Genomic DNA, 26807 nt, shown 5'->3' on the forward strand with positions numbered 1-26807 from the left:
TTTTTTTTTTTTTTAGAAAGTGTTGCAGTCAGATGTCAAAAATGTCTACACAGCAGTAAGCTCCCTACCTTTAAAATCCTATAAATAGAAACTCTGCTTTAATTTTTACTCTGAAACCTGCTTGACAGCACTCTGAATCCAAGCGTGCCGTGTGAACCGAGAGCTGCCCTCTTGAAATGCTCTCACGTAGTGGATTTTGCCTTCATTGCAAAAACCTAACTCTGGTCCGTGAAGCTGCATTGTTTCCTGCACATTAAATGATCAAAATTTTACCAAAAAGTCCATGCTGTCAGCAGAATATTTATGTTTACCTCAGCAGCTGACTTGCCTGACCAGCATGTGCAGTACAGGATACATTACATGTAAATCTGGACATTCCAAACTTCCCTGTGCTGACTATATCCTCTTCTACCAGAACAAATATAAGTCTGCTGCAGCTTTTTTCGTAGGTCCCTGCTCCCTAACAGCCTCATAGGACTGATACACTGAACTAAGCCTTCGCCGGTCAGTGGAAATTGAGGTGAAAACGTGTCCAACATGGGATTTTCATCGTTTGTGTGTGTATTTTTGGCCTGCTGCGTCTGTTGCAGCAGAGCTATGCGGACTGCACTCAACCACGAGGCTGTGAATGACAGACCTGTGATCGGTGAGTGAAATGGACTGTCAGGACTGAATGTTGAGAGAGATGAGGGGAGAAGTTCAGCGATACAGACATTTAGAGAAATAGAGCACATGACACTTTCTTTGTATCTGCATCACCTTTGCACCTTTTCCAGTGAGTATTCACAGCTGCTGTGCTTTTGTCCCCCAGGTATTTTGACGCAGATAGTTTCAGATGAAATAATGAAACCGTTTGGGGGGACCTACATACCTGCCTCCTATGTGAAATACATTGAGTCTGGGGGCAGCAGAGTGATGCCTATCAGGTGGGTTATGTCCTCTCTAGTCTTGGCCCGTTGGGGTGTTTACAACATAAAAGACAGGCCTTAAAATTAATTTGACTGGAGCTTTATAATATATATCCTATTTTCAGTGAGCAGGCACAGATAACCGGCCCACTTTTTTAGAACCACAGAATAAAAATGTATGCAGGGACAGTATTAGTTTATTTAAGGATGTCCTCTTTTAGGAAGAAGCATAATGCAGCATGTCTGCATGGAGCCATAGATCACGTTCCGTAGATGTTGCTAGCCCGTGATTCTTAGTTGCTGTAACATCACTGTTGATATTTGCTGTTTTTGTGGGAAAGGAAGAAGTTGGTTTTCTGTCACCTGGTTGCCTGTGATCTGTACTTTCGTGCTGTCAAAACAATGTCAAGTGATGGAGTTAGTGAGAATTGTTTGTTTGGTTTACCCCTGCAGGTTGACTCTTACTACTCCTGAATATGAAAATATCTTCAAGAAGATAAATGGGTGAGCAGCGGTATATGACTATAAATGTGTTGGAAGTTTCAGTTTCAAAGGGAAATTATATTTATGTCTTAAATAAATACACCACAAAGTACATTTGTTCCTCAGTTCACTGCTCTAAATGTGCGATGTCTCTTTAGTCTGCTTTTCATCGGGGGAGCTGCAGATTTGGAGACGTCGGACTTTGCCAGGGTGGCGAAGATCTTTTATAGACTCGCTCTGATGGTTTGTACAGCCCTGGCTAAATGTCTATGTCTCAATTATAATTATGATTATAATTATAATTATAATTGTAATTAATTATTATCTATTATCTACCTTTGAATCATTTAAATTGACAGAAACCAGAGTGAATTTACTCAGCTTTTGTGCTTAAGTTCAATTTTGAGGGACTGCACTGGCACCAGTCTTAACTGTTTTCATTTTTAAAGACAATTTTTTAACATCACAGCAGTTCAGAGTGAATAGTTAAACTTTTTACTCCACTATACTCCACTTTAAATGATTGGAAAAACATACAGTAATATCACATTCAACATTAAAATACCTTTTACTATCATTAATTCATGACTAACTTAACATCATGGAGGGAATCAGTCTTTGCACTGGGGACTTTTTATATTTGATATAAAAGTGCAGTTTATTTTTAATATTATGGTACTTTCACCTACGTAAAAATTCAGATGCAGGACATTTAGATATATATATTTTTTTATGGGTCCATAATTTCCTAATAAATTCTTAGAAAGTCTCCCTGAAAGAACTATGTGACTTGGTGCTAATTACAGGAGTTTTGACTTGGTATACTTCCAGTTAGTCAACTCCTGCTAGCTGTGTGTGTGACTATTTTAGTCAGTGCAGACCAGGTCGGCTGAATAAGCAAAAATGCAAAATTTGTCTACAGACAAAAGCACAACTCAATAATAGACTCAATAACAATACCTGAACTTCGTCTCTATTTTCCCAGTAATTAGTACCACATTACATAGTTCTTTCTGGGAATTTTCCGAGGAAATCATCAGGTAATAATGGACCTGTGTTGTTACCAACATTTACTGTTAACAGAAATTGCTTCTCTGCCAAAGACTGAACAAGATTTTGTCCTAAAATCGTTAAGAGGAGTTGCCACAGTTATGGTGTTGCACGTAAAAGTAGAAAATTGGGACTCTTTGTGTGTTCCAGGCCAATGATGAGGGGGACTTCTTCCCCATCTGGGGTACATGCATGGGCATGCAGCTGCTGACTGTGCTGGTGGCCGGTGAAAATCTGCTGGCAAACACCACAGCTGAGAACATAGCGTTGCCCCTCAACCTAACCACAGGTTGTGGCTCACTGGATTAATGTTGATGTCTTTATGTCTGTCCTTTTTTTTTTTTTTTAATTAGAGTACAGCTTTGATTTACATTTTGAATTAAAGGGAATATGTTTTAAATAGACCTAAGTAGGACTTTTTAATTGTTTGGCAACACTTTATGATAAAGTGCATGTACTAAATTATACCACTTAGTGTCAGTAGAGTCAAGTTACTAATCAGAGGGTGTTGACTCTTAAGTCAGACCATAAAGTCACTGCTCGATATAACTCTATAGCTTTTAAGTTTTTTGTTTTGTTAATTTGTATATACACACACACACACACACACACACATACACACATATATATATAAAAAAAGGTCTGTTCACTTACTTAAATACCCCTCCCTTTTCCCTTACAGAGGCCTACTCTAGTAGGATGTTTGAGGGTTTCCCTGATGAGTTTATGAAGACTTTGACTCAAGAACCTCTGACTGGCAATTTTCACCACTACGGACTTAGAGTAGAGGTAAGGTAAATCCCTCTGGTGTCACTGTACAGTATATTTCACTACCCCTGCTCGAGTTTTGCCTTGTCATTGTGCTGAGAAACGAAATCAGAGACTCTCTGTCCAGTCATTGAAGCATCCAGAAATGTGTTTTCTGGGGTTTTATGTTACACAGGACCAAAACTTTTTAACTGCGTTGACAGTACGGATGAGCCTTCTGCAGATACTGTATCCATTCGGCATCACCGCAAACTATATTAATGAAGTATGAGCTACTTCCCCAGGGCCCCAAAAACCCAGGTTCACAGTGTGCCAATCGGTTGGTGGTAATTTGATTAAATAAGTCCTATAAGTTTCATCTGATATTAAGCTTATATGATGCATGTTCCTAAATGAATTTGTGTTTAATCAAATTACCACACAGCAAACCTGGGGCCATTCAATATTCCAGTCACTGGAGGACTGTACACAGTGTACAGAAAGATGGAGAAACGGGCTGGGTATTCTTGTCCCAGAGCTCCCCAGCACACAAATCTGCTCATGTACTTAAGATGAGATAGATAAGATCCCACGCAGAAAAAAGCAAAAGAATCAAAAGAAAGCACAGGAACACATGCTTTTTATAGCTAGCTAAGCTCAAAAATCGAGCACAGTATACACAATATGTAGCATTAAAATAATATTGAAAGGTAGTACATGAATAATAGCTACCGAGTGTAATAAGACAAATGTTCTTACAGACCTTCCAGGAAAATGAGAAGCTGCACAATTTCTTCTCCCTCTTGTCTACAAACGTGGCTGAAAACGGAGTCCACTTTGTCTCAACCATAGAAGGTTACCAGATTATTTGTTTATATTCAACTTAATCATTGCTCTGTAATCCAGTTGCAACCATAGCGATATGCGATTTTTTTTTTTTTTTTTTGTTAATGTGTCTTCCTTCATGCCAGGTAAGAGATATCCCTTCTACGGAGTACAGTGGCACCCAGAGGTGAATCGTTTTCAGTGGGACAGCAAGCTGAAATTTCCTCACTCCCCTCACGCTGTTCAGTTGTCATCTCTGCTGGCTGAGTTTTTTGTCAATGAAGGTAAGATGACAAACACACATCATCAATAATGATCAGTATCATTAGCTATTAACCGTGGTTGGAGGATATGACGATATATACTGTGAGATGACATGAATTTGTCGTCTGTTGGAGATTTTGGCATGGTATTAATACCGAGTCTGCTTTCACCTTGATGAATCCTGTTGTATTAGACCATTGTGGGCAGTTTTTAGGAGTTGTAGGAGTTTTTTTTTATCAGTGTTAGTAGGTACCTTGATATTTTTTTTTTTCACGTATTTTATCCACTGGAATAGCCTCAAATGGACATTCACACCTGCTTATTTTAATTGTAAACAATCTCTCAGTTGGATTTCCAGAAAGTTTATAATATCAAAATCTATATTTATATTGCAATAAAAGTTACACAACTGAATATTTTATCCATATTAGTGTTGAAAAGAGCTGGTATTTTGAATGACTGTAGGCACTTTATCGTGAATGAACTTTGACAGGTAGTGACTGATTTTTGAACTCATCAATATTTAAATGAACCTAAAACACCATATGATATTAGGGTTTGCCTGCCGCATATCCAGGGGGCCCAGCATGCCATCAGGTCCTGTGCAAAGAAAAATAAAATTCCTAAACCTTCTGTCAGTTGATTTTCCAGAATATCTATAATATCCCAATACATATTGATATCGCAGTATAAAATGACATATAACATATAGCCCACCCCTATGAGATTAGGAGATTTAAATTCGGCCATGATAGACAAAGGTTTAGAAAAGCAGCCCAACAATTAAAAGATACTGTTGGGGAAATCCCATTATAATTCAACCAAATTATGCTCAAACTAATACAAATATTACCTTTAACACTTCAACAATATAGCCTGTTCTGCCAAATTTCCCTGTGGGGATTTATTCTGTTTTGTCACATTCTCGTCCATGTCACTTCTGCTTTGTTTAGGAAGGAGAAGTTTGCATCAGTACGACAGTCCAGAGGAAGAGGCCTCGCCACTGATTTACAACTACACGCCTGTCTATGTTGGAAACTTCACGGGATATGAGCAGCTCTATTTCTTCTGACGTCGTCCAGTGCCCGACTTTGTGTGTCAATGTATGTTCCACTGAATTACAGGGTGAACTGAAATGTTACGGGCCTGAAGGTGACATTTGAGTTAAAATTTGAAAATTTGGTTTTAAGTTTCAGCATGTACGTTCATTCTTGACCTTGGAAACAGTAGTTAGAAGAAAAAAAAAAACAAAAAAACATTTAAACTGTATCTCACTGTAATTTTGTCAAACTATTATCCTTTATTATTTTAGTTTACCTGCCTACACCCATATACATTTGTGCCTAATCAAATGACCAAAAACTAATTAATAATTCCCAATTAAGGCTTGTAACTGATCATTCTTTACATTATTAATTCATTTACCAATTATTATTTGATATTGTTGTTTGGTTTGGTCTATTAAAAATTTAAAAGGATACGAACAATGCTTATATAATTTCAGAGCCCTGAGCAATGTCTTCAAAAACCGGTTCAATGGCTGCCTTTAAAATGCGAGTTAACTGTACAAAGTCATCTTATGAGTTTTAAAATGTATAAAAACCAACTCAGAACTGAGACAACAGGTTCAGTGAACTTCAGATATTAAACTGAATCCACAGCATATCCGGCACACTGGCAAACGTCAGTTCTTCATTTGACATGGAAAACGTACACCTCTAGCTGCCACGGTCCGAACAGACATATGAGGCTGCCCTCGCTTCAGTCACTACCTTCCGTGGCTTTCATGCTTTGTTTTATGAGAAGAAGCAACCAGGACCGATCTCAACAGCAAGTTTCTATCGAATACGTTTCCATCGGACTTCAAGAAAAGAGGGGTCTTTGACCTCGCAGAAGATGCATGCTGGGAAGTCCGCTAATATGCTAATCGCGTTTCTTCGGAAATGTGGTGAGCTGAGGGGGCTCTCGGCCGTTCTTTCGTCCAACTCACCGTTTCACGTCAAAAGACTGCCGGTCAGATCAACTCGAGTTTCTGAAGTGGTCTGAAAAGTACAATGAGGGCCTTTTTTTTTTTTTTTTTTTTTAAGTTTAATTAACTTGAAATTAATCAAATGTATATTTACATCAAGTTAATGAGAAACAAGATGATGATGATGATGTTTTACAGTTCACTAAACAGGTCATGTTAGGCATTTATGACTTAAACAATTAATCGATCATCCGAATAGTTGGCCGTGGTTTGTCTGTTGACCGACCAGCCGATTATAGCCTAGAAAATACGGGCGGCCCCAGGCAGGCCGAGGATTGGTCTCGCCGCGCGTCAGTAAGCGTCTGCGGAGGGGCGGGAGCAGGAAAACCGAGCCAGCGCTCTAGTTTCCCCCCTCTCGCACAGATGCTGCTGCTGGGTCAGTGTTATATGCTGTCTATTAATAATTCCATAGTCAGAGCAGCCACAGCGGAGGCGAAGCGGGGGAAATCCACATCGGCAGTTCTCCTTTTTTTAACTCTTCATTGGACGATCCATCGCCTAAATTATGTGACATAAACCCACTTCAACTTTCGTTATTTTTTTTTGTGTTTGTTTTTTTTGTTCCCCCCAAATCTACCTTTTCATTCGTCTTTTGCGACCTTTATTTCCACACGTGCTATTGTCTCGCTCCCCTTTCACACCGCTGGCACTCGGTCACCGGCTCCGCCTGGGCACTTCACAGCGGTCATCCGTCTGCGCGGGGCGGCCGCGGCTTGTGGGTAAACACGGATCGGACCCCGCCGGCGAGGACTCCCTCCGGTGCATTGATGCACCCGTTTCAGTGGTGTAACGGTGAGCAGTCGTTTTTCCATGGCGAGAGCTGCGTTTGCTGCAGGCCTCTGTGATCAAGTGTGCGATGCAGCCTGTAATTTCAGGGGAGCGAGTCTCCCAAGGCAGTCGGATTAGAGAGCAAGACTGTCGTCTCCGAGTCACTCGACATGTAGGCATTTCCAGCGTGAGAAAAGACTGTATGTCGCACCTTTATAACAAAGAAAAACAAAATCGTTCATAGTAAGACCGTGTGCGATGCTTAGCAGTGAGTTCAACCTGCCCTATAATATCGTTTATGGGCAAAACTTTATTCTAATCTCCCTCAGTCCCTGGTTCCAGCTTCTCAGATGCGGGGATTTGAATCTTGTCTTTGCCATACAGAGCAGTAAACTGAGTGTCAGTGTTATTTTGGACTTTTGTTCAAATAAAACAAACTATCTGAATACATGCCTTGGGCTGAGGGAAATTATAACGGGCATTCATTGTATTATAACTCAACTACAGCATCCCCTTTGATATTCTAATAACATTCTTCATAGGACTGATTTCTGTGCTTTGGGAATATGTTAAAACACTGATTATCTGAGTGTTTAATCTATGTGTGTATCGATTGGTAGAAAAGGAGACTGTTCAATCAATGGAATCCTTTATTTCCATCTAAATGAATCCCGATTGACATCCACACAAAGCCAGTCATCGTGCTCTCTGTATAACATTTGCGTCTCTGGGTAATTTTGTTTACACTGACTGACTCTCACTCACACTTTTCTTGGCCTTGTCTTCAAAAGTCTGAACATCTTCACATCTTCTTCACCTTTTTTTTTTTTCTGTGTGTGTGTGTGTGTGGGGGGGGGGTGCGCATCAGTCGTGCTCAAACAAAATGAGTCCTTTCAGTGCAGTGAACTGGTGCGTCATGCTTCATTACCCCCGCGAAGGAGGTTTTGTTTTCACCCGTGTCTGTTGGTTGGTCGGTTGGTTTGTTTGTTTGTTTGTTGGATTGTTTTTTTTTATTTATTTGTCAGCAGGATTACACAAAAAGTACTGAGCTGATTTGCGGCAAACTCGATGGAGGGCTGGGGCATGGGTCAGGGAAGAACCCATTAAATTTTGGTGTGGATCCATTTAAAGGGGCAGATCCAGGAATTTTTTTTGAGTCACTTTACTTAAGATTGCCAGATAGGACATTTTTCCACATTTTCGTCAATATTTGGACTTGGCGGAGGTATGCACTCAACTGATTGCCATTCTAGTTGTCAGCGTGAGACCCGGTGAAGTTGATGGATTAGTGGTCTTATCCTCTGACTTCACCTGTTTGAGTGCAGCAGCCAAAGCAGCCTCCTCCGTGGACTGTTGGTGGTGTTCAGACAAGAACAATTACTCCCTTTGTGCTTCTCATCTACTGGGCTATTCACAGGGGGAAATAGCACACACACACACACACACACACACACACACACACACACACAGTAACACAGTATCAAAGAGTGACATTCTGCTGGAAAAATGAAGCAGTATCAGGCAGCCACAGCTCAGTGTCTGCTCTGTGTGTCTGCGTATGTGTGCTCATGCCCATTTGTTCCAGTGTTTATGTGTGACACATGTAGCACTTTCATGCATGTGACGGGGAGTTCTAGGTCCAACCTGCTTTCTTCCTGAAAACCAGCAGCAGCCATTCAGGCAGGCTTGAGTGTGCGTGTGTGTGTGTGTGTGTGTGTGTGTCCCATGTGAACCGCTGAATATTTGATGGGAAGTTCTGTCTTTAGTGCAAGCGGAAGAAGGGGAAGACGAAGAAGCAGCTTTGTGTGAGCGTGGCATATATAGGACATAAACCCCACCAGGCATCTAACAGGATCTGTCAGGGAAGCTGCCATATTGGAGGTATGTTACAGCTCTATCAAATCACAGAGGGACTTTCCTGCCTTTTTGAACAATAACAATAACACAATAATCTGTCACAGCTGAATCTTATTACGACTGACTCCAATTCTCTCTGTCATTCAAATGAGAAGTTTTGCTAGCTAGCCTTCATCCTTTTTCTGCATCTGTGACGCTTGGCGCCATGGCAACGGGGCGCCTCCTGAGTGTTATTTCTCTCAATATATAGGTCAGTGGTCATGCAGGGCTCCACCCAAAGCAAAATACCACATATAGCTTTCTGCTCTGCATGCATACAAAGGTGGAGGACCCATCCATAAAGACAGTCTTGACACGATGAACACACACTTAAAGACTTGAATACAAATGACCCAGATTTGGATCGTGAGTCTTCAGCAGCCTCACAGGTGATTTGTGCCATCACCTTTGCAGTGACATGAATACAGGAACAGAGACATGTACTCCCCCCTCGCTGTGTTATTGTCTTTTTCTGCTGATGATGTTTGTGAAGCAGATTGTTTGACAGCTTTAAAAGTAATGGAGAAAATTAAGTCTGGATCCCTGTTTGTTTTCATGGACGCATCTTCACGTGTGTCAAGCTACCGTTGTGAACACTGAGGTCATGCCCTCGGTGATAATCTGGGAATATGGAGGATAAAATCTCATGAAAAGGAGTTTACATTTCAAGATAATGCACATGCTACATGTGCTGGATTTTTTTTAAGGGTGATTCTGACTAAATATCTAATCATTTGACTGTATATGGGGAAGGGAAAAACAGTCTGAGGAGGCAAAAACTCCAGCAACACATATAGTGTAAAAACAACTTAATTTTGAAAGTAGAAGTCCTTCATTCAAAATTCTACTTAAGTAAAAATGCAGAAGTGCTAGGAAACTGTACTTGCAGTATTTAAAATGAAAAAGAAAGGAGAGGAGAGATTTTTTTGGGGACTTCTCTTGAGTCTGTGCAATGTTTTGACATTCGATAGTTTTACGACATTGGACCTCAAACAGTCATTTAAATAGAATTATCTGAGACATTGAAAGAGATTCTTTCGACGGAACTGTTAACAACTAAAAGACTTTTGACATGTTACAAATGGCCCTAAATAGACACTGAGTTATTGGCAGGGGTCACACACCAAAAAGACTGGGAACCACTGGTTTAATGTTTAACGATGTGTTGTTTTTTATAAACTTATTACCTGCGCTAAAGAGGTTATGTTTTCTACTGTGTCCGTTTGTTGGTTTGTTTGTTTGTTGGTTTGTTCATTTGTCAGCAGGATTACGCAAAGAGTACAGAACCTATTTGCATCAAACTTGGTGGAGGGATGGGGCAATGGCCAGGGAAGAAACCATTAAATTTTGATCTGGTTCAAGTTAAAGTGGCGGATCCAGGAATTTTTTTATCACACTCCTTAATATGATTGACCAGCCGGTTATAGAACAGAAAAACTGAGTGCCATTCTAGTTGTTGTGTTTTTATGTAAAATATGAAACTGAAACATAGCATTGAATGGAAATACTCAAGTGAAGTAGCTAAAAATTGTATTCAAGTACAGTACTTGACCAAATGTAGTAAGTTACTTTCCACCAAAAGTCTTTATACCACAAGTGTTGCTGGAGTTGATGGCCTCTTCAGACTGTTTTGATGCAAAAATGTAAAGAAATCAAAAGATATTCAGTACTCTCCAGAGAGAATAAATAAAATGTGAACTTTCTCTTTAAAGTTTGGTTGAGGAATAGTCAAAAATTTCTTAAGAGAGTAAGAATTGTGACTCCTGACCTGGGTATTTGTCAAATCCTGGCTACAGATCTGCACATTTACGCTGATCAGTTTGTGTTTAATTTGCACTCTCATGTTTTGACGGTGTTGACAGAGGGTCAGGCAAACGTCGATGTGTCTGGTAATGATCGCCTCTTGCTGAGTGAAGTCATTTAGGGGTGGAACTTGAATGTGCAGCCATGAGTGAAGAGCCTTGATTAATGGAGCTTCACTGCTCGTTCGTAGCGAGTGGAACTAAGAGGCGGGAAGTATTGATCCTCTCATGTTGCAATCTCCACTGTGAGGCCAGAGAAATGTCAAATAGAAATGTCAACGTGTTACTTTGGCTGCAGGAGTGACTAGAAAAATCAGGAAAGATCAAAAAAAATCTGCCCCAAGAAAACAATACCCATCGCAGGGAAATGAAATTTGTAAAGGTTACCATCCATCCACTTGTGCATTCATCCATCCATCCATCCATTCATTCATGTGTTTGTCTGTTTGTTCAGTAATTCATCTGTTTTTCCTTCTGCCCACCTGTCTGTCCATCAATACATACATTTGTCCATCTGTCCATTTACCCATCCATCCATCCATCCATCCATCCATACACCTCCGTCTGTCTATCCGTCAATGCTTCAGTCCATCCATTCATGTGTTCGCCTGTCTGTTCATGCGTCCATTCATCCATCTGTTTGTCTGTCCGTCTGGTCATGCATCCATCCATCCATCTATCCATCTATCTACCCATTTGTCTATCAATTCCTCTGTCCGTTTGTCCATGCATCCATTCATCTATACATCCATCAGTCCATCCAGCCATCCTTGTATCTGTCCATCCATCCAAGCATCTGTCTGAATGTCTGTTCATCCATATAACCGTTTGTCCATCCATCTTTTCGTCCATCCATCTGTTCATACATCCAACCATCCTCAAATCTATCTGTCTGTCTTAACAGATCCTTAAATCCCTCAACCTGTCTATCCGTTTGCCTCACCTTTCTGCCAAATTCATCCGCCCATTTGTCCATCTCTGTCTGTCTATTCATGCATCCATTTGTCATCAGTCTATCCTTCCATCTATTCATCCATCCAACCCTTTGTCTACCTGTCCATCCATCCACCAATTCGTTCATACATCTGTTCATCCATCTGTCAGTCCATCCATCCATCAATCCATTCATCCATCCATACACCCATGTGTCCCTCTGTCCATCCACATCATTTAACCATTCCCCTGTCCTCTGTCCATTCATTCATCTGTATTTTCATCCATCTATCATCCATCCATACATCCATCCGCCCAATTGTCCATTTCTCTATATAGTCATGCATCCATTTATCATCCAGCCATCTGCCTGCCCATCTGTCTTTCCATTTATCAATTCTTTTATCCATATATCCATTTATTCATCCATCTATTTATTTTTAAAATTTTTAACTGTCCAGTTTCACGTAGCAGTTTGCTTCTACAGTAAGAGAGGTTGCTCTGTCTATTATGATTAAACAACACACAGGCTGATTTCACTGATTAGCAGCTTGTCTCTGGGTGAGGGTGTGCTAATCAGTGAAATCAGCTGCTGTAGTGTTTGATCAAAATGAAAACCTGCAGACTCTCTTCGCCCTCTGTGACACATGGCCTCCTGAAAGGTTCATATCAGCAGACAGCAATGAGTCCTGTGTTAGTTCCGATTCACTAGCGTTCACTGGGCTAGCGTGACCCTGATCTCACAAAGCCCGCTCTGACATGCAGATACAGACTTCTCATTACTCATACAGACAAACAAAACGCAAGTGTGCTCTTTGTATCTCTTTGTCTCTGTCTACCTAATCTACAACTGTTTATCTGTTTACAAGTTTCTCCCTTGATTCTTATGCTTGTAATCTGGGAAACATGGGTCTTCTCAATGAATTTATACATGACAAACAACATAATAAACATAACCTCAAATACTGTAAACTGCACACATACTGCAATGAATGTCATGCCACTGTCCAATGTCATGCCACATTTGCTTTTAAATCTTCCGCAGAGAGCAGCGCTACAGTGATAATCCATTTTCTGGTAAAACAAACAGACACAGGAGTGTAGCAAAACAGCAAAAAGGATGAGATAAGAGAGGGCAGCTTTAATGGGAAAATCATCTGTTTGGATTGGAGCACACTGCAAAGTTCTACTCAAAGTGTTCCATTCAAGACACAAAAACATTACATTTCTGCATCTGTAATGTATTTTTATAGTCACTGGTAGTGTTTATGGATGATTTACCATCCTATACAAGAATACAGATATCTTCATCTAAAAAGATTTTGGTTTGAAATTGTATGCTGCCGTTTTCTTCAAATTGCACTCCCTCATTCTTAGAGTGTGAGTGCTTTAAATCCTAAAACTGATGAACTAGATTTGTCTTTGAAAATATTTAATTATAACTCCACAAAAGTGGGCTGAGCATATATAATCTTTTTGCCTATGGCTAACTGTTACTTTCTCGTCTGTCCACTTTAATGCTTTTAAACTACACTGACCTGCTATCAGACAAAGAGGTCTGGATCTTCTGTGTTACGGGTACAACCATGTTGCTTGGATACTGCATTAAGAGTGTTTGACATGTACAACATTGAAAAGGACTCATTTTACATCACAGGAAAGTGCGGTGGCCGTCTTTTTATACCTCTTTCCCTCAACTTTTGTGTCTGTGTATGTGTGTATGTTTCAATTTTTGTCTTGCATTGGAGGCAGACATAGCTGCAGGTTGGACACTTGAATAGTAGAGTACTTTAAAGGAATGTGTGTACAGTTGCATTCGCTTGTGTTTTGAGACATATTCTTGCATGTGGCAGTGTCAGGCCAACATTAACTGTCTTTTCTAGCATATGTCTCCAATCCTGACTATGTTCTTCTTGTAACTGTGTTTTTAAATCTTCCCTCTGTCTTTGATTAGGGTGCTTCTGTGGTCTGGGACTGGTTTACGCCAACAAGTCGTGCACCATGCAACCCATCACATTCCAGGCCCTACCTCTGAACATCTACATGGTCATCTTCGGGACAGGCATCTTTGTCTTCATCCTGAGCCTCATCTTCTGCTGTTACTTCATCAGGTGAGGGGCAACAGAAACAGAAATTTATGATTAAAAACAAGAAAAATGTAGACAAAAAAACAAGAAAAGCAGGAGCAAGAAAGTAAACACAGAAAGAAGGTCCTGTCTACTCAAATATCAAGAATGCAAGGTGCTTCATTGTTAGTTGAAGTAAGACCTTGATTCATTGTCCAACTAGCTGCTAGCAACTGTTGCCTTCTTGGTTGATGAAGATTGGGGTGTACTCATCCTTCTGTGATCTTCTGAAGTTGATGATTAGCTCTGTGGTCTCAGCAGTATTGAAGGATAGGTTGTTCTCTGAGCACCAGCTCACCGGGTTCTGCACCTCCTGATTGAATGAGGCTGATTCATCGTTGTTGGAGATCAGCCCACTCATCTGCAAACTTAAAGATTGGTGTTAATGTGCAGGAGCACAGTCCTGTGTGAAGAGGGAGTAAAAGGATGGGGCTCAGTGCACATCGTTGTGGTGTGCCAGTACTCAGAGTTATAGCAGAGGACAGGTGGGAGCCAAGCCTCACTGCCTGAGGAGTTCAGGTTCCACGCACATAGTGATGAGCTATGGCCTAGCTGTTGGGGTTTGGAGGCGAGCTTGCTGAGGATGACAGTATTGAAGGCAGAGCTGTAGTCTATGAGTAGAATTCTTACGTATGTGCCCTGTCTCTCCAGGTGAGTCAGGACTGTATGAAGAGCCAGGTTGATGACGTCCTCTGTGGATCTGTTAGTTCCATAAGCAAACTGGCGTGAGTCCAGAGAGGCAGTGATGGTGGCCTTAATGTGGGAGAGGACCAGACCTTCAAAGCACTTCATTATTGTTGTGGTATGAGGGCAACTGGACAATATTCGTTCAGATCTCTGATGTTTGTTTTCTTTGGCACTGGCACTATGATGGCTGTGATGGGGCCCTTTTACTGAGATAGAGACAGATTGAAAATACCTGTAAATCCCTCAGCTAGCTGTCTAGCCCATTCCTTAAGTACCCAGCCTCGAACTCCATCGGGGCCTGCAGCTTTGCCTGGATTGACCTTCTGCAGGGTGTGCTGTACATCATGTATGCTCAGTATGAGAACCTGGTTGTCCTCTGTGGCCGGGATTCTCTCGTTTTCCACATTATTGCCGGTTTCAAAATGAGAGAACAGTAGGGAGATTGTTGGTGTGTGAAGGCCAGAAACACAGTGAGGGAGGAAAGGAGGTATAAAGAAAGAGGAACAGGGTGACCTATCCTGCTGCTGACTGTGAACTCCCTGATGAGCTGAGGGGACGTTTGTGTCTGAAGAACGGGATATGAGGTAACAGGAAGCAGCCCATCACAATATGTGAAGACAACAGCGAGGAAAACTGCAGAGAAACTCTGCTCAGAATAAACATGGCCTGAATAGCACACAAAATCATCAGACATGAACATCTGCGGTGTACAAAACCTCATCAGGAAATGTCAACACCTGCAGTAGGGTTTGCTTTTTTATTCTGAGCTCTCTCCGGCTGACTGAGCATCTGTATTTGGCAAATTACCTGACATCTCTCAAAATGTGGTGTTGCTCTTTTTGGCACAAGATATGATTTTGAATTGTTCTCCAAATCGCCTTTGTTATCAAAATGTCAAACAATTTTTAAAAAACGCATCTGTCAGCCGGAGAAGTATATAACCACCGTGCTCTCTGGAAATGTCAGAATACAAATGCATGTCAGTAGCATTGGTAGCTGGTATTCAGGAGGTATGTGGCACTTTTGGCTCAATGTTGTACATTTTTATAACTGGAAATAACTGAATTCTTGCAACTGCACCAAATGAAATAGATGGCAGTGCCATCGACCTAATCAACTTCTAACTGCAATTAAAACATAAAAAACTGAGGTTTAAGTTTTAAAGTTTAAAGCTGACAAAAAAAATCTAACCACAGGGTCTATTTAGAAGCGGATGTAGACCCTTTGAATCATATCAATCTGCATTAAAAACTAATATTTGTTGGGTATTTTACTATTAATATATTTAAAGCTCTGCTTTACATAGCTTTGTAGTGGATTTCAGCTCAATGTTTAGAAACTTTACAGTTTGGTTCACTCTCACTACTCTCATAGTGTCATTTTTTTTTTAGCAGGCAACTGCTTTCACTGAAAAAGCTCTAAAATCTCATTGTACACACTGTAGACAAATACACCTGGTGAACATAGTGGAGGATCTAACAGTTAAAGAGCCAGATATTTTCCTCAGGTATTAGTGGAGACCAAAACAATGCTAAAAGGGAAGTGAATATAAGACTTACATTAATCAGATGGCCTTAGACATGGCTCCAGGTGAATGCCAATGTTCCTCCATATCTTCTGGATGTGTAAATAGCAACAGTTTGTGAACATGCTCACCTCATCAACTTAAAAGGTGATGATAATTCAGTGTCAACAACTTGTTTTCTCTGCCCCAAAGTGGCCAAAAATCAGCTTGCAGGTTTAAATTTGAATATTGTTTGGCCAGTAGATAAATAAATACAGGAATTGATGGTCCATTCAGCAGCTGTTCTGGAGCTTTGAGTTGTTTTACATGATCTTCATCAGCAGTAGATGGCATTTGCTTAGATGTCATAGAATTTCCTTTGTCTTTTTACTGAGCATTTTAGGGACTTTTTGTGCATGTTAACTTAAAAAAAATAACTACAGCTGCCGAAGAAGTTGATATAATCAAAAGCTCCAAAACTTACTGGTTGGTCCTGTAGTGAGATTATTTCTTCAGCTTCTTTTTCCAAAGTTAGGAATGAACCTTGACTTTTAAGCCAATATGGACCAGAAGTCCTTGTGTTATGACAGTTTGACAGGATGATTTTTGCCCAGTTAAAAATGCTCAGTAGTTGGAGATCAATTAATTTAAGAATCAGGGAATCCCTATGTTTCATCTCTCAAGCAAACCTCCAGTAAAAGTTTTAAAAGACAGAAAATCAGGCATCAAATTAGAACATGTTTTTGTCTTTGAGATACTTCTACACTGTAGTTACTACCTAAAAGAAAAGAAAACCTTGCGAAATGGTAAGTTGAGTCAATTAGTATCAAATATTGACAAAAGAATCCATTAATCATAAACCACAACACATCTCAGTATTTTTTTTGACTTAAGTGGCAGTTTTGGAGTCAGGCACATTTCTGTAATCATGGATGTTTTGTTTGGCCTGAGCTCATCACTAAATTGACCATAAACTCTGTCAGAACGGCTCGGATCCTTCCTGTTTCTTTTGCAGCACTTGACTATGAATCATAACCAGTGAGTCACTTCCTTTCAGCCCCATTAACATGCTGAAGGTATTCTAGGGTAGGAGTGTGATTGTGAATTCATTTATAGACTGGGTGATTCATCAGATGAATACTGAGTGATGACTGCCAGTCTCTGTTGGGAGCAGGTTTCCTATTATCCCTCTCAGAAAGGCTCCCTCTAAATCCTGTGTGTCAGGGAGTTTGTTATGTTAGATTTTAACATTACGGTGAAAAATCTAAGTCTGTCTCTATACTTCGATGTAAAGATTTCCTCCTTTAATTACAAGCAGGAATGATATAAAGTTTTCCTAAACAGCCTTGAAATCAGGGTGACGCGATCCTTTCTGTTTCTTCTAATACTGGCACAAAGTGGGGGTGTACACGACAGTACCGGCAATGAATAAGAGTGCAAAACCACATTGGCGCCAAAAGCACGCACCAAAAATATCATATCTTTAATTATACCCCAATCTGCTCTAACAGCACTGGGTTTATCTATCAGTAACAGAGCAGCTAGTCGGAGGCAGTTTCTAAAGGTTAAATGGTTGTTTATTAGCCAACAGGAAACATGACTGGTTCGTACTTCTCAAATCGCCTGCAGGCCTGTGACACAGGGAAGGGTCGTACAGGCACTATCTTACCTGCAGAGGGCTGGAGGACAAACATACCCTGAGAAAATAAAGCGACAGGTAACTCTTACATGCTCGTACATAGCGGTAGAAGGGCAGGCTGGAGGTCATCTTCTGACACGTGTGAACATAGAAATAGAGTTAGCAACTCTTCAGAAGAGAAACAACCATTAAGTTAGTTAAATCTGTGTTGAAGCTTTTTTGATTGTTTTTTACCTTGGGGCTTTTTTTAAAAATGAAAACAAAGACAATTCCTAATTATAAACAAAACAAATGTGAAAGAAGCAGAATTCCTTTTCTGTCCTCAAAAATCATTTGAAGACCTGCCTCATCTGAGAGCAGGCTACTTACTCACCTAAAGTGTCTTTTCTCTCTCTCTATCTCTCGATCCTATCCTATAGCTCTTTCTCAATAAAAAGTGTCATTTGCTAGGCACTTGTACTGCCATTGACCTGCAAGCCTTGGGGCACTTTTGTCAGGTGGAACAGGGAACCGAGTTTTTTTTTTTTTTTTATCTCTTTGAGCTACTGTGGCTTCAATTGTACCTCATTTGTACAAATGAATAAATGTATATACAATCCAGACTGTAAATATTAGGACAGGACTTTTTTTTGTTCTTCAAGCTCTGATCTTCAGCACACTCAGTCTGAAATAAAATAATGGATTCTACAATAAAGTGCCAATTCTCAAATTTTATTTTAATGGGTTTGCGTCAATACAGACAGACTGTGTGGGAGATATGGCCCTTTAACTCACAGTGCCCATTGTTTACTGGTTCAAAAGTGATTGGACAGATACAGATGAGGTAAAAAAAAAATCATCATATTTAATATTTTGTGGAAGATCCTTTGCAGTCAATGACCCACAGGCATCAGCAGACGCTTTGTGTCTTCCCGGTGATGCTCTCCCAGAGCTTCACTGCAACATCCTTCAGCTCTTGTTTGTTGTGGGGTCTCTCTGCCTTTAGTCTGGTCTTCACCGGGTGGTCTGCAGCTCAGTCGGACTGAGATCAGGTGACTGACTCTGCCAGTCGAGGATATTCCACCTCTCAGCCCTTAGAAGGTCTTTGGTCGTTTTAGCCGTATGTTTAGGATCGTTGTTCTGCTGAATGAGGAAATGTGGTCCAGTGAGTTTTGATGCATTTGGTTGAATCTGAGCACAGAATGCTCCAGTGTACCTCTGCATTCATCCTGCTGCTTCCTCAGCAGTAAAATCGTCAATAAATGCCAGTAGCCCAGTTCCACAGGCAGCCATACCCGCCCGAGCCATAACAGAACCACCACCACTTTTGACAGATGAGGTGGTGGCTTTGGGTCATGAGCTGTTCCTTCAATCATTTTGACAGAGGTTGATTTTTGTTCCATCAGGACGCAGAACTTTGTTCCAGGACTATACCGGTTTCTTTTCATATGTATTTGTGAACTGCAGCCTGGCCTTTTTGTTTTTGAGGTTTACCAGGGGTTTGCATCTTGTGGTTAATCCTCTGAAATCCGAAATCTGTGGTCATGAAATCTTCTCTTGGTCGCTGACAAGGAAACATGTCTGCCTACATCCTGTACAGCTTTCTTGCCTGGCTGTGCAGTCATAAAAACGCCTGCTTTTTTAGAGTGTATCCAACTGTTGATTTTGGCAGACCAACTACTTATGATATCTCTCTGATAGGTTTTTCCTTTTACCGAGCCGTATTTTCATCTTCTTCACTTGCATGATCACCTCTTCACTCCTCATGTTGACAGACAACTCCACCTCAATCTAAACAGCAACTCTCAACTCTCACTCAACCCAGAGCCAAGTGTGAACTCTTTTGTATGTGAAATAACATTGAAACAACACACAGCAACACAAGTGTCCAATTGCTTTTGAACCCGTACACATTGCGCACTATGTGCTAAAGGGCCCTATCTCCCACACAGAGTTCTTTCTATATTGATGTGAACCTACTCAAAATAAAGCTGAGACCTGGCACTTCAATGTAGTATCCATTATTTAAACTCAAATTGAATGTACTGAAGCTCAGAGCTTTAAGAACAAAAAATAAGTAACGGACGAAATACTTACAGTCTGGAGTGTAAAGATCACCAACTCAAAATTTGTTTGTTACCTTGAACTGTCACGTTTTCTCAACTTTTTTGTTTTTAAAGTATTGATGAGAGGAAAAACATTGGTTTTGTTTGAGGTTCTTATCGTAAATTGTATTTCCCAGCAGACTCTGATAAACTTCTCTGCACCTATTATTGTATCATTTACTGTACACCTGTTGAAATCAGTTGTTCCTTCATACAGTACGAACTGGTTAATAATAGCTGTATGAGGCATTCCTATTCTTGCAGACTGGGCACAATAGCTGAACTGAAACACTGAAATCTCCGTCATGCCCCCCTTTCACCCACTTCATTGACATCATTGTCCAGGCATGGGAAACCTCAGCACATGTAAAACGCGTATCCTCACATTGTTCTACGTGGAAGACTGTTAGCAGCAATCAGTGTAAACAATAAACCGGGTGACAAAAACAACGAATAACTGTCGTTTCCTTACTCGAAGCGACGACTCACTGATATTAGATTTTTAGATGTGTTTGTATTTTGAGGGGGATCAGATAAGAAATAGACATTCACCTTTCATCTCAGATGCTCTCGCTGCATTTATTTTCGGGCCCAAACCACAAGCAGTGATAGACATTTGAGCCTATGTTTGGTTGTGTAATAGCACGAGGCCAAAAATAAACCGCCTGAGCAGACACAGTTCGCCAAGTGATAAAGATCTCCTCTCCATTGTTGGTTTTTGGGGTGGTGCAGGGATTCAAAGAAGCAACTTACTAATTAGCCGTGTCTGTGTATATATGAGCGTAAGTGTGTTTGTGTGCGTGTACTTACATGAATACCGAAGTGTGTGAACAATTGGTGTTTGTGGTTGCTGAGGAGCATGTATTTGTCCATAGATGTGTGGCCACTGTAGCTGTTAGAAAAGATGGTTAATTATCAGAGGAGACCCTGCAATCACACAGCTTCAGTTACACTCAGCTCCATAACTTAACCTCACAAACTTAAATCTTAGCCTGAATCCGGTGACCTGCTGTTAAACTCGTTTTAGAATAAATCTACAGACATCTTGATCTCCTGATAACCGAGTGGAAAGTGGGGGAAAGTAACTAAGTACATTTACTCATGTACTATAATTGAGTACCATTTACTTGAGTACTTCCATTTAATGCCACAGACCTTTATCCACTACATTTCAGAGGAAAATATTGTAGTTTCTAGTCAGCTATATTTATGAGTTACTTTGCAGATTAAGATTTTAAATTAATAAAAACATGATGTACTGTATATTTAGAGATTAAACTACTCAAAGGTATAGTAGTTAAAATGAGCTAAACCGTGACCAGCGGCAACAATAAAACTGTGTTTGCATGTTAATCTATCAATAATAATAATAATAATAATATAACATTCTGAAACTGGCCATATTCTGCATTATGAGTCATTTTGTTTTTTATAATGTTAATATATTTTGGTGATAACACGTCGGTCCTTTTACTTAAACCTGCACGTACTGATGTTTTTTGGTCACTTGGGCGCAGCGGAAATGCTGTAAAAACTGTACTGTATCATCATCTTATAAAGTTGATATGGTGAACTTGTCAGCAGATAGTTGCTAATTTACACATTCCGCATAAGCGGACCAAAATGATCATAATCATTTGGAGTCCTGTTTCTGGCAACCTGACAAATGTAAGTCCAATATTCACGGCCTTTTAGCTGTTTTTGGTCTCTACCAACTCCTGAGGGAAATACAGTATCTGGCTCTATAGCTGCTGAATGCTCCACTATGTTCATCAGCCAGTCTCTTAACTGTGTCTGTCTGCTGTTTGGTGCTGAGCAGGTAGTGTACAGTGGGCTTTTAGAGCTTTTTCAATGAAAACAGCTGACTGCTGGAACTACAGTTTCGGTTCCTTGTTCAGCTGTCTGCCTGCAACTTTACTTTTTGGTTCAATCTCACTGCTCTCATAGTGTTGTTTATGGCCGCAGCTCTAAGAAAAAAAAAACCCTGAACACTACCTGCTCAGCACCATACTGCACATAGGCACAGTTAGTGACTAGTTGGTGAATATAGAGGAGCACTCAGCAGCATAAGTGCCAGATATTTCCCTCAGGAGCTGGTGGAGACCAAAACAAAACTAAAAGGAGAGTGAATATTGGAGTTAGATTTGTCGGGTGTACAGAAACATAACTCTAGATGAAACGTTGCTCCATAACTGCTGGATGTGTAAATCCACAACTGTTCGCTAACAAGGTCAGAAATGTGTCAGTGTTGTGTTTACAGCTTGTTTTCCAGGGGCGTTGGAAAGAACGCAGGTTTAATGCCACAATGCAAAAATAATACTATTACAAGTAGCTCTGCATTCATAATTTTACTTAAATCCAGAAATATTAGTAAAAAATGTATTTAAGTAGCAAAAGTGAAGTACTCATTATGCAGGAAAAGTCCCCCTGTGAGTGTTATATTATTATACATTATTTTATTGGATTATTATTAATGATGCTTTCATGTGTAAGGTGGGGTGATGCTAATTTTAACTAGTGGTAGGAAGTTTATAACAAAGATAATGATGTTTTAAACGTAAGTTATTTATTAGTTTCTTTTTTTTCTCTATTCATCCACAGTAAACTACGACACCAAGCCCAAAGTGAACGGTTTGGATACAGAGAAGTAAGCCTGAGTTTAACACATTAGCACATTTTAAGGTCTAAATCCAAAACAACAACAAAAAATATTTTTTTAAACGTATTTTGTGTTTGTTACTCTACAGGTAGTTTTAAAGGGAGATCCAAAAAAGTTGAATCTTCATGGGGTAAGAAGGAGATTTACATGTACATCTGCACTGATATATAGTGTCAGTGAGCAAACAACTTGACACTGTCACCAAAAATGACCCCTGATAATTTCATCAAATGACCGTCCTCTCTCACTCTGTCCTGTCTGTCACTCGCAGCAGACATGCGCCGTGTGTTTGGAGGACTTCAAAGTGAAAGACGAGCTGGGGGTGTTGCCATGCCAACATGCTTTCCACAGGAGGTGAGAACAGGAGAGCTCTTGTTACCATTTTGCACCTGCCCGGGCTTGTAGAAATGAAAATGGTTCAATCTGAGGTTTGATGATAAGTTAAAAGGATAAGCGTGCCGGACTGCAGGAGTTCTTGTTTTTATATTTCATTGTCCTGCTCGTTTCTAATGAGGGTGAGAGAGGAGGGGTCGGGACTATAGTGTGTCCCAGCATGCACTGCATAGATGGCAGGTAGTACTAGTACTAGCACCTTGAATGGGAGGCGCATTCAAGGTTCATTAGGCATATTAAAATAAAAATCATTGTCATTTTGAACATGAAGAGCATTTTTTCTGTTTGAGACCCCTGGACATATTAATCAGGAGAGACTAACTAAAAATGAGGAAAAAAGAATAACTGAATTTATTTGACCTATTTAGCGCGCACAGAAGGAAAGTGTCTGGTGGTTTGACCCTACCGTGATGCCGTGGTTTTACCAGGATAGTAACCCGTAAATCCCCCCGAACATCCTGGAGGTTGTAGGTAGTGCCATAGTAGGCCCGCAGGAGAGAATCACAGAGTTGCAAGGATATTTAAAGATTGGCTGGGTGAACATGGGCAACAAAATCGTTGGTCAGATGTGGTGACGTCAGATTTGTGAACGTCAGGTCTTGGAGGGCACAGGAAAGCGGATGTATTGGTGAAAATTAGTGCATTAAGAAACAGCAGAAATTCCCCCAAAGAGGACTAAAAGCAAAATGTGAGAGAATGTACAAAGAGAATCTACTCAAGTTCTGTACTTAACCACAGTTTCGAGTTACTCGTATTTCACTTGAGTGCTTTCAACGTCTGCTAAAAGATCGCACGGGTCACAAGTATGACTTTTTTTTTGGTCAGTGTCACGTGTCAAAATGAGCTTGAGGACTCATGATCTCATGTTGTAAATTTGGTGAAGAAGGCCTCTGCTTGGCTTCTCTTTTTATTTCTCCTGTCTGTGATCTTCTGAGCAGGTGTCTGGTGAAGTGGCTGGAGGTTCGCTGCGTCTGCCCCATGTGCAACAAACCCATAGCTGGCCCCCCTGAGCAGCACCACAACATAGGGACTCTGCTGGATGAACTGGTGTAACCGCTCAGCAACTGCCAGCCTGGGTGGGACACCGGAGCCCGGCCAGACCAGCTGGTATACGTTAGCGACTGACAGGAAGAAGGACACTGTTTTGCAGTTCAAACACAGCAAAACACCAACATGATGATAGTAAGTTGGGGTAACCTAGTTACCACCTAGAGGAAGACTCTGAAGAATGCTGTTGCCTAGCAACCATGTCTGAGATGGCAACAGGACACCTTGTGGCGTCAGAGAGATTATCTCTAGCCACCCACACATCACTCCACCACTCCTCTTTCAACATCCCCCTCTCCAACTGATCCTTCACATCTTCTCTCGTTGCCTCGCGTGAGGTTAATGGCACCACTGAGGGGAAGGAGGCACAGTTGCATTCTTGGAGTTTATAGACAAAGCCGGTAGAGCAAGGGTCTTAACGAAGGCCAGGAGAGAAGTAATACTGTAGCGAAGACATAGACAGGTTTGACTAAAACTGGTTTGGAAGAAATAAAAAAAACTTTTTTAAAAGACTTTGCCTAAGATTATAAATTGAAGTCATACTGGGGAAAAAAATGACAGAAAAGGTGGATTCATGCCTCATCAGTAGGATCTAAATTATTCATAGTAGCCAGAAGAAGCAGCTCAAGCTGTAGTCAGCTGGTAGCGAATTAATCAGTGTTTTCATCAATTCTTTCTCACAATGCAACAGATTTTTTGCTGATACTGATGCTGAGTGTAATACCTATATTAGTGCCCACCTCTACAGTAATATCATGTACATACTGTACATGCTCCATCTCCACTGGGATGTTTTATTGTTCAGACATGCAGATGTTTTTATTGTGTTAATATGAATGGAAGGAACCGACTCCTCCTTCTTCTCTCTGTAAAAGTTTGGTTCTTTGTTGGAATATGTTTGGTTTTTTTTAGATTTTGCACTTTGAATTCACAAAAAAAAAAAAAAAAAAAAAAAATTCCATCCTTCTTTCCTCCTAAAATGCTAGACTAAGACTTCCATGCAGCACAGCGGGTCCCTTGTTTAAAGGGGTGGTGAATGTTTTATAAAAGTCTATGAAGTATCAGAGATGCTGCAAGATCTTAAGATGAGGGAGGCAGCAGTGCTGTTCTGTGAATTCATCTGGGAAGCCACTAAATCTCACTTTCATAAACAGCTTTTTGGTGGCATTATTTATGGCAATTCTGTTTTACATTCCTCAGTTGTAGGGTTGTTGTTGTTGTTGTTTTTTTTTTTTGTTATTTACAGTGAGTTAGAAAGCAAAACACTGCCTCAATTGAGCACAAAACTCACACAGCACATTGTCCCGATACAGTGGGCACCTGCACTGTAATTAAAAGCCAAACGCACACGCATGCACGCAGACACACACAAACACACACACGCACGCACACACACACACGCACACACGTACACACACACACACGCGCACACACAAACAGAGTTGAGCTGTTTAATTCACATCCAAGTGCCAAGAAAAAAAAAGACCTGATGCATTTTCAGCACATGAGCAGGAGAAATGTTCACTCTGATTCTGGCCACATTCCACATTTTGTAATCCAACAGATGTAAATAACTTCAAACAATAATAAATACAGTCTGTTTTGCGCAGCCTCTCTTCCTTCCTAATTTCCTAATATTCTTGTATGTGGCGCCACCATCAGGTGAAATAATGTATCAAAAACTAGAAAATTGGTATTATTGTATGTGGTTCTCAACCTTTCCGGCCTGTGAAAGACTAAACTTTCCTTGTCAAAATGGTTCATATGAGTAGTTTTCAGGGTCCTGGACCATATTTATCAAACTAGTTAAGAATGATACTTAAAAATGTTGAAGTGAGCGTGATCACCTGATTGATCATATGTATGCTCAGGGAAGGAATAGCCAGTCAGAGATATAGATTGACCACCGACCAACATTTTATTTGTGTGAAATCTTTAAAGATCTAGGAATAATTAAAATATGAAATAAATGATTTCATATAATTATACATCTAAATATGGGTTTGATATAATATGCAACTGACTGAAATTGAGAGAATGAGACAGAATTGTGCTGCAAGACGTTTTGCTGTTTGTAGACAAGGAACGCCAGAGAAATTATTTAACAAGGAGAATTTAGAACCACACCGCCTAGTGCAGACAATGAAGATACAGTAATTAGAGTACTCGCTTTATTCTTGTTGTTTGTTTGCACCCCTTATAAATCCCCAAAAAGAAAAAAAGTGGTGTAACATCAAATGTTCAAATGAAAATAATTATACTGTTTCAGCTAATGTGCTAATTATTATTGTTATATCAGAAACCAGAGGTGCACTCAGCTCTGTCACTACACTGCAGTCAAAAATAAATCAGTTTTGAGTAGTTTGTGATTTTTAATTTTATCTTCCAAATTTTTACTTTTTTCGGTTTGATAAATATTGGCCTGAACAGGTAAAAGCCAAGTATTTCACATGAAAAAAAACAAAGATTTTTAGGGAAAAAAACACCCACTTTTATTATAGCAGTAATATTTGGGTGCACCGTTTTCTGACTCTTTAGTCTTATGTCACAGAACATGTTCCCAAGTTGTAATTATTGGTTATCCAGTAAATGATATCCAGTGAGTGTTAATTAGGAAAGATGTTTTTTAAAAGGTCAGATAACTGAAATTATAGGGGAAAAAAATTCTTATTTGCTTGTAGTGGTATGTAGATAGGTTTTTTTTTTTTGCCCAAGGTTTGACCTATTTGTCTCTGAGATCTATTTATCCAAAACAATGTGCAGGCCTGCATTCCGCTGAAGGTAATTAAAAAGATTAATTTGGGGTGAAAGTTAGAGTGTTAAAAAGTCCTGAAGGTGCAAAACATGTTCAGTTAATTATTGTTTTTAACACTTTAGAGACAGAGAAAAAAAGAACAATATTCCCCAATGTTGAGAGCAACATAAAGCTTGTTCATATAATTTAATGACAGAACAAGCCTGTC

General features: G+C 40.2%; 2 protein-coding genes across 6 annotated transcripts; both read left to right on the forward strand.

Moving 5' to 3' along the window:
* Window positions 1-53: 53 nt before the first annotated feature.
* Window positions 54-8936, forward strand: LOC120805714 (gamma-glutamyl hydrolase). Of its 2 annotated transcripts, XM_040156206.1 has the most exons (10): window positions 54-646; window positions 812-926; window positions 1362-1412; window positions 1550-1634; window positions 2592-2730; window positions 3124-3230; window positions 3950-4043; window positions 4160-4297; window positions 5231-5380; window positions 8841-8936. In XM_040156206.1, the coding sequence occupies exons 1-9, from the start codon at window positions 538-540 to the stop codon at window positions 5347-5349; spliced, it is 957 nt and encodes a 318-aa protein (XP_040012140.1). In that variant the 5' UTR covers window positions 54-537; the 3' UTR covers window positions 5350-5380; window positions 8841-8936. The 2 variants fall into 2 exon arrangements, with proteins under 2 accessions (XP_040012140.1, XP_040012139.1); XM_040156205.1 differs by lacking the exon at window positions 8841-8936 and having other exon boundaries at window positions 5231-5755.
* rnf122 (ring finger protein 122) lies at window positions 6676-25993 on the forward strand. Of its 4 annotated transcripts, none has more exons than XM_040156210.1 (6): window positions 6676-7098; window positions 13660-13816; window positions 22347-22392; window positions 22493-22534; window positions 22676-22758; window positions 23736-25993. In XM_040156210.1, the coding sequence occupies exons 1-6, from the start codon at window positions 7074-7076 to the stop codon at window positions 23848-23850; spliced, it is 468 nt and encodes a 155-aa protein (XP_040012144.1). In that variant the 5' UTR covers window positions 6676-7073; the 3' UTR covers window positions 23851-25993. The 4 variants fall into 4 exon arrangements, with proteins under 4 accessions (XP_040012144.1, XP_040012145.1, XP_040012141.1 ...); XM_040156211.1 differs by lacking the exon at window positions 6676-7098 and adding an exon at window positions 12323-12367; XM_040156207.1 differs by lacking the exon at window positions 6676-7098 and adding an exon at window positions 12325-12507.
* The last annotated feature ends 814 nt before the right edge of the window (window positions 25994-26807 follow it).

This window comes from Xiphias gladius, chromosome 19, assembly GCF_016859285.1.
Source record: "Xiphias gladius isolate SHS-SW01 ecotype Sanya breed wild chromosome 19, ASM1685928v1, whole genome shotgun sequence".
NCBI lineage: Eukaryota > Metazoa > Chordata > Actinopteri > Istiophoriformes > Xiphiidae > Xiphias > Xiphias gladius.

Coding starts and splice junctions, on each gene's coding strand:
- rnf122 (XM_040156207.1), top strand. CDS start 12,465: ATGCAGATACAGACTTCTCATTACTCATACAGACAAACAAAAC. Junction 13,817..22,346: donor TTCTGCTGTTACTTCATCAG/GTGAGGGGCAAC, acceptor ATTCATCCACAG/TAAACTACGACACCAAGCCC. Junction 22,535..22,675: donor AAAAGTTGAATCTTCATGGG/GTAAGAAGGAGA, acceptor TGTCACTCGCAG/CAGACATGCGCCGTGTGTTT.
- LOC120805714 (XM_040156206.1), top strand. CDS start 538: ATGGGATTTTCATCGTTTGTGTGTGTATTTTTGGCCTGCTGCGTCTGT. Junction 1,413..1,549: donor ATCTTCAAGAAGATAAATGG/GTGAGCAGCGGT, acceptor ATGTCTCTTTAG/TCTGCTTTTCATCGGGGGAG. Junction 1,635..2,591: donor TTTATAGACTCGCTCTGATG/GTTTGTACAGCC, acceptor TGTGTGTTCCAG/GCCAATGATGAGGGGGACTT.